Source organism: Accipiter gentilis, chromosome 11 (genome assembly GCF_929443795.1).
Source record: "Accipiter gentilis chromosome 11, bAccGen1.1, whole genome shotgun sequence".
Taxonomy (NCBI): domain Eukaryota; kingdom Metazoa; phylum Chordata; class Aves; order Accipitriformes; family Accipitridae; genus Astur; species Astur gentilis.
Genome location: NC_064890.1, coordinates 32,159,902 through 32,174,697, shown reverse-complemented (window position 1 = coordinate 32,174,697; position 14,796 = coordinate 32,159,902). Strand labels below are relative to the sequence as shown.

General features: G+C 35.6%; 1 protein-coding gene across 37 annotated transcripts in view; it reads right to left on the bottom strand.

Annotated features, from left to right (window-relative positions):
* Positions 1–13,591, bottom strand: part of NRCAM (neuronal cell adhesion molecule) — a 74,526-nt gene extending 60,935 nt beyond the window's left edge. For 15 of the 37 annotated variants that reach the window (XM_049813883.1, XM_049813885.1, XM_049813888.1 and 12 more), the window contains exons 1-8: positions 13,454–13,569; positions 11,104–11,121; positions 9,206–9,311; positions 6,175–6,371; positions 5,126–5,248; positions 4,571–4,741; positions 4,048–4,104; positions 1,850–1,961 (exon numbers count right to left, since the gene is read on the bottom strand). In XM_049813883.1, coding sequence (XP_049669840.1) covers positions 1,850–1,961; positions 4,048–4,104; positions 4,571–4,741; positions 5,126–5,248; positions 6,175–6,371; positions 9,206–9,311; positions 11,104–11,121; positions 13,454–13,541 — 872 coding nt within the window. In that variant the 5' untranslated portion in view covers positions 13,542–13,569. Of the gene's footprint in view, positions 1–1,849; positions 1,962–4,047; positions 4,105–4,570; positions 4,742–5,125; positions 5,249–6,174; positions 6,372–9,205; positions 9,312–11,103; positions 11,122–13,453 lie in introns of all 37 variants that reach the window. The other 22 variants (XM_049813904.1, XM_049813897.1, XM_049813903.1 and 19 more) reach the window with 7 other exon arrangements.
* Positions 13,592–14,796: the final 1,205 nt, after the last annotated feature.

Here is a 14,796-nt window from a genome sequence, read left to right as displayed (position 1 = left end):
CACGTCCAGCAAATGTGCAAAATATGCCAGCATTTGTTTCTAGGAAATGACAAGCCTCACTAACGGTGTCGATGGCCATCTGTTCGTAGGCTTAATAATTATAGAATACATTTGTCTGCTGATTAATCCAGAAACTGTGATGGTTAATAAATGAATACAAGTGTATTTCAAACCTTATTACACTAATATTTTTAAATTGATGCTAATGGTGCTTTAAAAGGTTGCTTCTAGATAATGACAAGTTTGTAATTGTCCTTTGTGTGAGCAATATCCTAATGCTTCATGAACGTCATAGAGTTTTACAGCAGAGCTGTAAGGAGACAGAAATATTTCCTATGAGAAATCAAGAAGAAAAGCCAGTGCTGAGTCAAGTATAGCTACTCATCACCGCACCATGTCTAAATCTTGGCTGTGCCCCATGCTGTCCACTGAAGTTGAAAGTTGACCAAATACATGGAGATACACTTTTAAAATTACAAGAAATTTCAAGGTGTTTCTTACTGAGTAGAATGTCCCCTCTCAAATACTAGTGACTCAAGGCAAATATTCCCTTAGCAGTCTAATATCACATATTTTACAACAGAGACGCCTAGCAAAGTTGACTTTTAATTATAGTATCAGTAATTAGGAATAGTTATTTTAAACAAAATCTGAATCAGGCCCTTTGTGGACAATTATGTAGGCTTCCCTCATTGAATTTTTTTTTTTTTTTGAAGTCACAACAGCTAAAGACACATAACCATATAATGTATAATATTGTATTTTTTCCCCCATTTTTATCCAGCCATTTTACCGGAGTTCGGATTGCTGAATACTGTTATTGCAAGGTTGTCAAAAAGCATGTAACTATATCGCAGATGAAGATTACCTGAGCTGATGCTACTCCCACTCATAGGTGTGGTTTTGCTAGTGGTGCTGATGCAGACACCCGAGCAGACCACAGCGGAGACAGAAACACTGCACTGCTGCTTGTATCAAGCCACGTCAAGCTGTGCATGAGCGTGCCCTGTGCAGCTTAGGAAGGGAACACACGTGCATGATGCTGTGCTGCATCATTTGCAATTACTGGCTTTCCTCATGGCTACCTCAGAGCACTCTGCATTATATGCTTTTGTGCACTGTAAACATGTTTACAGTTCCTGAAATAGGTACTAAAGATCTGCCACGTCTGCACTAACCAATCTATTCTCAGATTTCTTCCTGAGAATGAAACTGATTTAAGATCAAACTAATTCATTAATTTAAATTGCTCTTTAGTCATTTTCTACTTGCACAATAACCAGCAGAAGCAAACTTGCATTACATCGAAGAAACAAGTACCAATTAAACTCAATTACAATGAGAAATTGGATGTAAGGAGCTGAAGTTATGTTCTAAAAACTCCCACCTAGCTGATCTACTAAGTAATTATTAGCATATGCAAGCAGCTTTTTCAGATTAGAAGGCAGATTCTTTATTTTTATATAATTTGAGAGCCTAACGATTGTAAATCTAAGAAAAAACCAGAGGCTTGATTCCTGAGTGCAATACTACAAATGTGTGCCCAAGTTTACCCTATAGCATTCCTTGCTTGTATCCTTTAAAAAAAACAATGGTACAAACTGAATCCTGTGTGGAGGGTTTGGGGATAGGAGAAGGCAGAGGCCATACTCATGTTCATGGTCAGTTTTTAAATCTGCTGATGCCCAAGTAAATGGTGGGCTTCCTTAAAAGACCTCTTTCCATATTACATTTCTGTTTCTTTGAAATATCTAAGCTTATACAATGGTGACATTTGAAACATTTCTGAAGTGTTTCCCTCTGTTTCTATATTTTTATTTAGAAAAACACTCTCTAAAAAGTAACTCACAATCCTGCTGCAATGCACTCCAACAAAAGCACATTTCCTCTGAGTTCCACTTTGGTACTTGTGCTACCTGTTGGTGTTAGAAGAATTGGCTGCCTCTCTGTAACTGGCTTCGCTGGAATAAGAAAAAAGAAAATAATTAATTTCTAAATTTTATTTTAATACTGGTCAAATGCATACATCCATTCTCACATTTTTGGACAGAGATTTTGCTCCACATTGGCCATTTAATCAAGACTCATTATGTTACACAGCTACACAGCTCAACAGATTAGGTTTTTGACAGACATATCTCAACCTGTTAAATGCTATAATTTTGAACACATACATGAAAAATGTTATTATTAAAGATGGGAGCAATTGATACATAGTTTTTACATAGGCAACTATGCAGCCTGATGGATAGATGCTGAGCCTTAATCCTAAGCAGCCCCAATTTACTTAAGCAGAACTGTTATGGGGAATAAGAGGTCAGTGATGTGAGTCATTGTGTAAGACAAAGTTACCAAGAATTTCTGGGCTTCCATCAAAACACAAACAAAGCAAAGTTATTGTATTCAGAAATACAAACCGAGGGGTTAAAAGATACACTCCACTTCACAATATGCTTTGTTTAGTATTTTCTAGACAACGTAAGGCGTCTTTTCAGAAGTTAAGCCTTGTATTCTCCTCTTACTATACATTTAACTTTAATACAAACTGCTCCCCAGTCTAGTAATAAAGAACCATTGATTAACCCACAAGAAATAACCACAGTAAAGAGACAGCTATAAATATCGGACCACTTTCTGACATTATACTCTGTTGGCTTTATAGAGTCAGAATAAGAGTGCTTTCTGTAAATACTCTAATGTTCTTTCATAGCAATTTTAAAATACAGGATTAAATTGCTCTAAAGTGCAGTAGCAGTCTGAATCATTACAGTAAATTATTGTATTTTTTGAAAATGTGAGCAGAAACATAATAAACTTGTTTATTAGGGTACAGGATTTACTGATAGATTAACATAAAAGAACACTTAATTTTAATACAGTATGTGCTATGAATTCCTTAAAAACGAGTACATGAACAATCTAAAGTTGGGAGAAAAGGGTGGTCTAGAGTCAAGAACGCAGTTGAGAGTCACCGGCAATAACCCAGTCAATCTACCCAGTTTCGGCACTACTAAGGACTGCTGACTCATTTTGCAAGACTACGAAAATGTGTAAGAATTACCTCTGGTATTTCTGAGTTGTGAGCCAACCAAATGGTGTCTTCCTCACTAATTGTAGCTAATATATCATTCTGTGTTCAGGTACATATTTCTTGTTCGTTCTTGAATGACATCTTATTTTTATGCATACAATTAAAATATTCTGTGCCCTGTTTTATTTTAGATACCCGTAAGTTATGGTTTACTATGTACAAAGCCTCATTTGACAAGGAAAAAGACAAAAATAGACTAAATATCATGTATTTTCTATCTATCTATCTCACACAATATCAAGTGGAGAGTCTAGAACCTCAAGTGTTACAGTATCAGTGTTGCTCCAAAGTCAGCCTTGCTAAACACATGTACACCTGTTCAGGAGGATTTAATTCACAATATACAAAAGACCATTCAACGCAGGTTAACGTAAAGATCAGCTTAAACACCAGACAAACAAAACTCATCTTTCCCCTATGAAGTTATTCATACAGATAGTATTAAAGTGTTTAGATTTTAATTAATTCCAGTTTTACACTTATGAAGTATGTTAAAAATGAATGGTATATTCAATAAGCTATTAAATGTGAAGTGCATCTGTTAAATGCTTAATTGTTGTTATTTATTATGCAGCATATGATATTGAATAGTCCTAGTGATAATGAACATATCAAACTACTAGGTAAATTGGAGGAAAAATATATATAAAAAAGCAACAACAGTACAGAAGCAATCAAATAGGCAATTTTTAAAATCTGCCCCAGTGTGAAAGCACTCATTTATTATAAGAGCTTATATTTTTTTATGAGCCATATGTCACAATAACATTGAAACATTACATATTTTAAAGGATCACACTGTGCAGTCCCTTTCTAAAGTATTATCACCAGCACTAATAGATACCTTTATTAGAAACTGAAAAGGGAGCAAAAGGTTAAGTAGCCATGGAGGTGAAGTTAGTTAACTAAATGCTACTGTGAAACAGGGAGTATCAGTGGGGACCAGTGTAACTCACCACCATAAATATCAGTGTCACTCAAATTAGCAGCTATAGTGTCATTCAATGAATCCACTGAAATAAACAGAATATCATGAAGAATGCATACAAGAGGGATAAATCAAAGTATTGGGAATCAAAAGGTGATGATATGGCCACGGCGAGTTAATCAAATGATTGATTAATTTGTTTCAATAGTTACAATAATCATAGTAACTTGATATTCTCAGACATGAAAACCATCTGAAAACTATTATTTTTTACACTGTATTTTTGCAGTATTTCAAATCTTACAAAACATTTTTTCAAAAGACAAAGCCTTATAAAGGGAAAAATGATAGCTTTTAAAATGAATTACTTGTCAGGAAAACTGGAGATTACATTTTAATTTTACACAGGAATGTAATTTATTTATTCAGAATTCTTATTCAGAATTAAAATGACAAAATTCCCTAGCGTAACACTACTTAACTTCAGCAAATAACTGGAGAATTTTGGATAAATACTGAGTAAGTATGTAATTAGGTAATGCAATACCTACTTGAAAAGACTTTTACAGAAATGGGTTGTTTCTGCTGTATAGTTTGTGTATGATTAAATCTTGCATAGCAGATATAGTCCTCCCGGGTGTCTTCTGGTTGTACATTAGAAAAATAAAGGTCTCCATTTAGACCTTGGGAAACTCTTTCACTTTGAGGCAGCCTTTGGAAAGCTAAGAGAAAACAAGAACACATTTATCTCTATTAGAATACACACTCCATTATTATGATCTGCAGACTCCACATTCACTCCATTACGCTGTTTGTGGGTTGTAAATACATAGACCTTTCTATTTCTATGTTTCTTCTTGAGCTCCCTTGCCTTTCCATTCTTTCCCACTGGGTTAACCTACAACTTACATTAAGATCTCCAGCTGCTTTTGGCTTCATGCTTTTGGGTTGCATGTTTGCTTGTTTCTTCATTTCTACAGAAATGGAAATTCTTTGATTTTTAACCTAAAAGGGAAACTCCACCATCTGTAGTCTTGGTAAGCAATGATCAACTATGTAGCAAAACTGCAAAAAGTGAACTAATTCTGCATAAAAACCAAACTCACCGTTATCCATCCAAAATATTATAGGTGGCGGTAAACCAACAGGAGGTCTGCAGTGTAGTACTAGTGAATCACCTTCTCGAACCTGATTTGGTTCTAGTTTTTCTTTCGTCCACAAAGGGGATCCTATAGAAAGTAATTTTAACACACATACAAACTATGGATTGATAAAAATTCCAGAATTTAAGGAAGAAATGCACGTAATATTCCAGAAAAATAGAAGAACGACATGCATCAGAACGTTAAGTCCTTTCATGTTTACTAAAGATTTAATTTTTGTTCTTTTATATGCTTTCTTGGGAGAAGAGTAGGTTTTCTTTGAAACATTTTGTACAGCAATGATTTGCTGAAAGTGTAATCAACTGATTCAAACTATTTTGGCTACTCATGAGAAAGGTTCTATAACAGTATCTTGGAAAGTTTTAACTATGATAATGAAAAAAAAAAAAGTGATGCAGTAAATTAGGAAAAAAGGTAGACATTCCTGAAACAGTATTATACATGCACAGTTTTATTAAAACATGTGAGAACAGCACAATTTAAGCTCAGAGGCTTGAAAAACTGATCTAAGATAAAAATCACATAAAAAGCTGTAGAAACAGTCTACCATTAAGAAAAATTTTTTAGCTTCATCTTCTTTTTGGTCCCAATATGTTCTGTATTAAAGCTATTACAAAAACTGTGGAATACACGCATCAGAAAGAGAATAAAAATTGTCCTCATCAATGATGTGTATTAAGGAATTAAACTTTTTTTTCTAATTGTAGCATCATATATGCAACCCAATTTTAAGCGATAGGTGATTCAGACGTACAAAAAAAACACCCAACCAAAAACAGGAAAGCATTTTAGTTATTAAATTTTCTATGGACTATTAAAGAGAACATGCAATACATTATTAAATCTGAACATCAGAAACTATGCAATACCTTCTAACATGATCACTTTGATGATTAAATTTTTAAGACAGGAAAAAAAATAGCGAAGCATTTGTCAGAAAATAAGCAAACCAAAGTGCTTCACATCTTATGAACATTAAAAGCTTCACTTACTAGAAGGCCTTATAACAATATTGTTGGAAATGGCTGCTCCTCGTTCATTCCTTGCTGTACACTGGTATACTCCTTCATATGCTTCTGCCTTCCCACCATTCATAATATTTATGACAAGGGTCCCTGAATTTGGTTTCATTGTTACCTGTGCATCTTTATCTATATCAAAATGAGTTCCATTGCGTGTCCAGGAGAAGCTAAAATAATAAAAACAAGTAAGTTTCTTCTTCAGTTGTGTTTTGTAGATTGTATGGAGAGAAAGAAGAAAAAAGTAATTTTCAATAATGCGTGGGTTTTTTTCTTTAGCAGATAAGTAAGCTTTTTCCCAAACTAAATTAACTAATAAAGTAATAGAGCACTTTTTAATACAAGAAATCTAGCAATATTTTAAGATAAAAGGCTTGGCTGAACTTGTTAACAGGAGCCATTTCAAAGTCGATATTTTTTTAAAAAAATTACATTAAAAGATTCTGAAGTTAATCGTGTATGGAAAAGAGCTGATTTTCTTTCTACTAAAAGATGATACAGTAACATCTGCAAGAACTGATATTGCTAAAGCTGCATTAGCATTTCCATTATAAACCCTATTGTTGAAAGGGTTTATAAACCTGCCTTTAGAAACTTGCTCTGGGCTAAAATGTGTCATCTCAGGTCCCAGCAGGAGACCATTTCTTTTAATTGGTTTGGCCATTTTAAAGTTATGCAAGTGAATTAAAGACTGTGTGGTGAGTTTCATTTCTTTTCACTACTCTAACAACCATGATTCTTTAAATGAAATTTTGCAGTCTTATAGTCCATAATTAATCTAGTAAATTTATACTGGTGTTACTCAAAGCAAGAGATGTTTCGAAAAGCAGTCACTAAAAATGAAGATTATTAGAACTCAATAAAAAACAATGTAAAAAAGCAGAGATTCACAGTCTGCTACTTATTCTAGCATAAACACCGATTTCTTACACACTGTTAATGGTGAAAAGTATAGTTGCAGAGAGCTAGACTAACGCCTGTGAAGTGCTGAGCACTCACAGGTTCCAATGTTGTGAACAGCAATTTTTGTACTTACTACATTTCAGCTTCATAATCTTAAACACAAACACTTAGTGGTTAGAACGCTTCCTAAAAGTGCAAACATATGGTACTAGAAAAGCTCAAATTTTAAGTTATTTAAACTGTGCTCTGACCTTCTGCAGTAGGAGGGCAAGACTAGCTGTGCTATTTGCACAAGAACTGGACCTGACCAGCAGCACTGCACCGCACTGCAGCGGTTTTGGGAGGACTACTGTGCACAGTGAACCATAGTGAACCTGTTTCTTACGACCCTGTGGGCGAAGCTGCAGAACGTGGGGTTTCTGTAATCCTCTGCTACCAATAATACTGCAGGATACAGGGGACTGTCATGTAGCCTCAAATGAGCGGTGGCAAATGTGGCACAAAACCCTGAAAGTCAGAATTTTTGCCGCTCAAGCTATAGGTAGCAGCACATCCCTAAACCTTTTTGCCAGGTGCTCTCACCCATAAGAGGTTACCCAGTTTTAACAAACAGTTCACACTCCCGGCTGAGAAAGTTCACCTTCAACTTCAGAGCTTTGAAGCAGTACAAGTTCCAATAGGCATTTGCAGGTCATCAAGACTGATGGACCGGACTAACTATTGTAATAAATTATTTGGATGTCATATCTTGAAAAATAAGCTAAACTAAGCACAAGCTTATAAAACTCATTAGAAAATTCTGCACTTAAATCCTGTCACTTCCTCTGCAGCAGGGGAACAAAGTGAGACGCAGGTTTGATGAGGAAGATGAGGCAGAGAGCCCTTGCACATGACTCGGATATGTCGGTCTCACAGACAGTGCTCTTGTTCTCTCAGATAAATCCAACCCAAAAAAGGCATTCAAGAGAAACATCTGCAGAAGCAGTAGTGTTGTCCCAAAGCGCACAATAATCATCCGATCCTCCTGGCCAACACCCAGACTCTGGAGAATGGCATTGTGCCTGCTAAATTAAAAATGTGGTAAACACAGCGGCTTTATGGCACTCCTACTATTAACAGAACACTAGAAAGGGTGACAGAACCACAGATAATCACCATCTTCTCCATTCCGCTGCCCAGCGTGATAACGACTGAGATCCCAAGGCAACGAGAAGGAACAATGTAAAAAAAACCCTGGTTATTCAGAGGAAGTACATTTAATAAGCTCTGTGTGTGTCTGAATGAACAATTATAGACTGACCTTGCTAATAAGTTGTAGCATAACACTACTGAGAGCAGAGAGATGCACATATCTCTTCACAGTCTCTGAAATCAGAAGCAGTTACTAGCAATGCCAGAATGGATCACAGCTACTGCTGTTTCCAGCGCAGGTACGCAGTATCTTGAAACGAGTAGTTTTCAAATATTTCAAGATACTGAAACAGGGCCTTTAAATGGAAGACGATCGGGAATCTGATCTATACAAAGGGTTACAGTTTCTGCCAAAACCAAAAGTTAAGGCTATTAGGTAGACTTGGTAAATCAAGGCTACCGATCATTGAAACTGATACAAATTACATAAATTCTGACAAAATGCTTATATATTTCAAGATGAGCCTCGTAAAACGCAATGATTTACAAAACATTAAATTTATTAGCGTTACTCTGAATTTATTCGATGTCCATTCTTCTTAGATGCTATGCCTAAATCTGGAATATGATCCAATTGATAGTATGGGATGCCTCTTTGAGCTTTTCCACAGACATTTACCTATCTGCTCCTGTAATAATTGAGTATTATTTTATTGTTAGAGCTTTGAGGAGAAAAAAAAATACTACAGTTGCTTTATGACTATGAAAGTTTAAATGTCAAGTACGAGAAGAGTCAAATTTATGCCACTATCTGGTAGCTGTTTAAATTACAAAGGTAGGAGTGCGTGCATGTTTCTGTGTGTGCAAGCACATAGGTATGCACATACTTGTTACTTTACAAAAGTTACATTATTTTCTCCTAGTTTTCCTATGCTGTAGGCCAACAAAAGCAAAACAAAATGCTACTAACCTAGGAGGTGGCTTTCCTTTTGCTTCACACTGTATTACAATATTCTCTCGAGGGTCAACAATGTAATCTTTTGGAGATTGCTGAGTTATCGTAGGAGGTTGCGACACTTCATTATGGAATACAAGAAACAGAGAGGAATTTAACAATATTTTCAAAGTATCAGCAAGACAGTTTTGTAAGCAGAGAAAGCAGAACTGCAGTTAGCAACCAAATCATCGACAGAAGACTGGGATTAAAGTATCCTTTGTATTAGGAGGCTGAAGCCCTCTACTCTTGTAAATCAGTGTAGCTATACTAACATCCAACTGAGCTATGCTGATTTACAGCAGATGAAGATATTGGCCAAAAAGTTTAATGAATATCATTTCTATACATCAGTTTTCAACAGATTTTCACAAAACCAAAGGGCACTTGAATTCTAAGACCAACATATCCTAAATGAAATGTTGTGAGACATATACCCACACAAAATGGTTTTTACCACACAGAAGGAAAAAACCATACATTGCTTTGTATTTCTAAATATTTTATGTATTTCCAAATTCTCTATGTGTGTAAACTTTCCACACATTTACCGTGCTTAACATATTGAATTAATATACAAAGCATGCTTTTAGAAGCTACTTTTCAGGAGTAAAAAATGTGTTATAAGTAAAAGACTCTGTAAAAAAATGACAAAAATAGTAACTAGTTTCCAAATAGAGTAAAAATGTAGGAGAGGTATAGTACTGATTCTCCTTTAAAAAAAACAACAAAAATATAGTCAATCGCGTGAATTGCCCCAGGAGAAACAAACACTTAACATTTATGATTTATCAAGTACTCTAGCATGAGTAGCACAAAACACAATTTATTCAACTGACAAAGTAGTTGGTGCTTACCTATTTATAAAGTAATTTATAATCTGTTACCATTATCTATGCATATTTTTGCCTTAAAAAAATCCTGTTTATGGTATTAAGGTAGTGAGAAAGGTGTCTTCCTCAACATTATTAGTCTGTTTATAGTTCAGTGTCATCTAAAGGAATCAGGTTAATAACATGGCTGTGAACATCCCTGCCTAAATGTTGTAAATTATCTGTCCAGCAATACACTTTGCTAGTACTTTGGGAACATTTCTACCCACTTCAGCAAAATATTGCAATCAGTAGACTTAGGCCTCACTCTGGCTAGTTAAAATTGTAAATCTGGGATTTTTTTTTTAAGTCTTCCCTACCATTATACATGAAGTACTCTCTTACACAGAAAGAGGTAGCTGTCTGTAAAGCCCTACCCACAAGAAATATCCAGGGAAAAAAACCAGATCATGGAATCATAATGAGAAATAGCAGCTAAGTAGGACAGGCCATGCAGAGCTGGCTTTTGCTCCTCTTCATCACGGCAGAGAGGAGAGTGCTTAAAAGAGGAAGGCAACATTTTTACATGATGATGATTTTTTGTGTTTTTCTTTAGAGGCACTTTGAAGAAAGTCCTTTTTCCTCTCAGAGACAGTTCTCAGGGTCAGTACATGTTTTTTAAAGATACAAAAGTATCTCCAACTCGGACATGTAAAACAGTATATAAGGACATATATTCCAATGAATTTCTTTTTTATCAAATATATTTACTCCTGAAAGTAGTAATAAAACATTGCTCATGCTGATATTGAGTAAAGATTTTAACGTTCAGATAGCACACAATCAAAAATCACACAATTAATTTGTTCAAAATATCAGAACACTGATTTATGTACAGTTGCATTTTCTAAACACTGCATGCACAAAACATTTAGCTACAGCAAACCAAATTATCAATAAAATCTCAGAATCACACATTTTTGGACTGCAAGTTCAATTTGCAACACAATCAGTATTAATTTTCAGCAGCACACAGCCTAGTTTTTGTGGACAGGAACTTACATTCTTCTAGAAGTTTTGCTTTTATTCCCCCATCAGAATCAGCAGTTGAATGGACAAATGGAGATTAAAGAGAAACATTTGTTAGTTAAAAGAAAATTAGCATTTTTGAGAGGGAAGGTAAGTATCTCTGACAAGTACATTGGTCACCATTAAAAAGAAAATATTTAGCACTGTAACCCATGCCGTGATGCCTGAAATTCCAGCCACTATTTCTATTGTGTCAGATATTACTACATTTATCTCAAGTTCATGGTATGAGAAACTTCTCTGAAGCGCTGACTTTTTAAGGGCAACCGTGGTATGTGATTTTGGCCTTGCAAGGACACAAAACACTGATACTGAGGAGACAGCAAATCAGAATTAATGGAGTGCACTGCCCTCGTGCTGCTGTCAAAATCAATCCACCCCTATGATCATATGGAAGAACAAAGAGAATGCTTCAGGCTAAAATTACTCTTACAAAGACAAAAGCACCTAATTCTACTCAACAGACATGCAATCCTTTTTGGTTTGAAAAATAACTAAACAAAAAAAATCATCTTAGTTGTCACATCTTTATTGCTTACTTCAAGTATTTTGCATACATGTCTCCAACCTACTTTTGGTCAGCTACACTGTCAGTCATCCCTTACCTACTTTGAGACACTGATGAGCATAGGAACTGCTATCTTGGTTGAAACCTAAAGGTTCAACTAATCAAGTATGTTCTCACCACCAGATCTCTGTGGTGGGTACGTAGGGAAAACAGAAAATATAAGTCCTTCCCTTGTGGTGCTCTCCCAGAGCCCATTCTAATCATTATTTATGAAAGCAATATCATCACTAAAGATGTAATTTTGATTAATATGATTTTTGGCTAAAAATTCAAGTATGTGACTTTATCAGACCTAACAAAATTAATAAGCATTATGCAGTAGGGAACAAATTAATTGAGAGTTAAAGAGATATATCTAAAAGGGCTACTCATTTTTCTCTGTTGGTGCCTTTCTGGTTAATTTTACCTGAAGTGTTGCTCTGTACAACAGATACTAGAGTGGTGCACAATTTACATTAGTTACTAAACTACAAGATGGGTTTAAAACAATATTTCTAGCCTGCAAAAATATTTAGGAAGAAAAATTAAGTTTAGAAAATAAGACATTAATTCATCTAACTTTTAAAGCCCTCTTTAAGCCACAGATTATTGCTCTAAAGGTATTCACAGCACAACAAGTCTGATGTGATTCAGATATATTGATCTTGTTACAGAAATACAGGTCACTGGTTTGAGAGGCTTGTAAATATGCATGGAGAAAAAAAAACACCAAAGCAGTTGCAATTTATGTCAATGATTATTAATGAAAAACATGCATTTATGGAAGGTAGGAAGGTATGTTTTATCAAAAACATAGGGGTAAAGCAAGCCATGCAGATTAGAATCATAGGCAAATTTACTGATGTATTAATCCATCATTTTAACACTGACCCTAATGTTCTCTGGTAATTAGTTTAACAAATGAATAGTCACTGTGAGGTGCAACATGGTTCACTGAATTCTGAAAATGTGATCATGCTTATCTTAGGAAGAAAATAACAACCTGAAGCACGATTAATCTCGTAAGATCAGCTATTAGGGCTATAAAATTCAGCAGCTACCATTGCTTCCTTTTCAGCATGGAGTGCTACTTTCAAGGTTCCCCACTAACACAGTGTTATACTAGACAACAATTTCAGTTCTTGGGATTTCCCCTCTTCTAGATGTTTCCTCACTGGTTAATGCTAGAGTTCCCTGCTCAGCACACATGCTTTCAGCTTAAAGTTAGGTACTTAACCATTTTCAGGCACTGCTTAGGATATCTAAGAGCCTAACTTACTCTTCTGGATCAAAAAGTAAGATGCTTCCAGTGTCTAAATTTTAGGTATTTGAATTTTTACTACATCTTGTATCAGCTCCTGGAAACTTCTTACATGCAGAGAAGGGTGATTGTTTACAGCAAGTAGGAATTGTTCTGGGGTTTTCAGCAAATTGTCAATATGATCTTAATTTCACAAATAATTAGCATTTAACTGGATTTCTCTGCCCTTCTTCCTTTTCATCAAATAATGTGTTCAATAGCACATCGAAGTGTGAGTATTCATGAGAATCCTATGCTAATCCTTCCCAAGTGGGCATGCAAGTAATTTTATATGCAAAGTTTTTGAAATTCTTCAGTAAATTAGTGTAAATGTTCATAATCATAATGTCCTGACTGAAGTGAGCAAACACACTCCATGTTTAGCTTGATGTTGGAGTTATCTTCATCTTCCCATACAGAAAATATTTAACTGATCTTCCATTATCTTGCACTTATTTAGCAGGTTAAATACTTACAGTCAAGAGGTACATCCAATGCAGAAATCATTTGGCACAGAAAGAGGACCAAGGAAGCTTTGCTTGCAGATATACTCTTTTTCATCATGATTTTAGGCTGTATTGAGTAAATCACACTTGAAGAATGAAGTTCAACTTCATCAGACTAGGTAGCTTGGAAGAGTTATGTAAATATAGACATGAAACCTGGTAAATAAAAATAAGAGAATAACAGTGTGTAGATACTATGGAGAGAAATACCAGCAGTCTACATACTATATCCAGGGATAATAGTTACACCATATGCTCTAATGAAATCCAAGCAGACGTCGAGAAGTTCTTAGGACACCTAGATCATAACACCTTCCTAAGGAAGTTAGTGAACAACTCCTACAACTTTGTTAAGTGGTAATACAAATACCTCTCCCAAGAACAACAAAGCATCAGTCCTGCTAGTTAAAAACCAGTATACACTAAAGATAATAGTCCTCTGAAGTAGATGTAGGAGATTAAAGCTCTGAATGCCCACGTAGTCTCTCTTTCAAACATCCTGCACAATTCTTGGAAAGAGTTATTTTAGGCATCTAATCCAATGAAAACATGTCTGGCCACAAATTTGTTAAGTAAACTGTGGGCTCTTCCTTTGAGTTAGGTATCTTAGCTTCTCCCCGCTTTGGAACTCTTTCTAATAGACAGCTGTAGACTGAACACAGAAGGCTTCACAGATTGCCACGCTGAGGTGCTAGCTCATGTACTCTTATTACTGGATTTCTCATTCAACCCAAAATACATAACATCAAAATACTTTGTCATTTCTAGCCTGAAACCAAAATCTCATGAACTGGTTGCTTCGAGCCTTCAAAAGACTTAATAACAAATAAGAAGGTGATAGCTTAAAGATAAAAAACTAAAACATGAGAAGTGTAGTCTGCTTGCTATTCAAGAATTGCTTAGATTCTGTGTACTCAGGGTAAAGCTTATCTAGTGTAAGACTCTGCTTACAATAGAGGATGCTTTAGAGTGTTTGGAAAATAGTCAAGGCACCAGATAACGGACATTTCAGAGTTACAGACTTGCTAATCCAGGACATACCTCCTCCTTAGGCTTTGACAAACGAGGGGTTGGCAAGAGAAACAAAGACCCTGGTGTCCTCAGATGACGCATGCCCATAAGAGGATAAAAAGAGTAGGGGTGTTCTTCCCCAAACGACCCCAGAAGACCACCAGAGACCCCAGGACAGGCGTAGAAGACTCTGGGATGATTGCTCAAGAAAACAACACATCATACTTGCTCAGCGTAATGAATATGCAATAGCTAGGCAGAACATACGCATTAGACAGGTGTGGTGCTTTAACTGGAGTGTG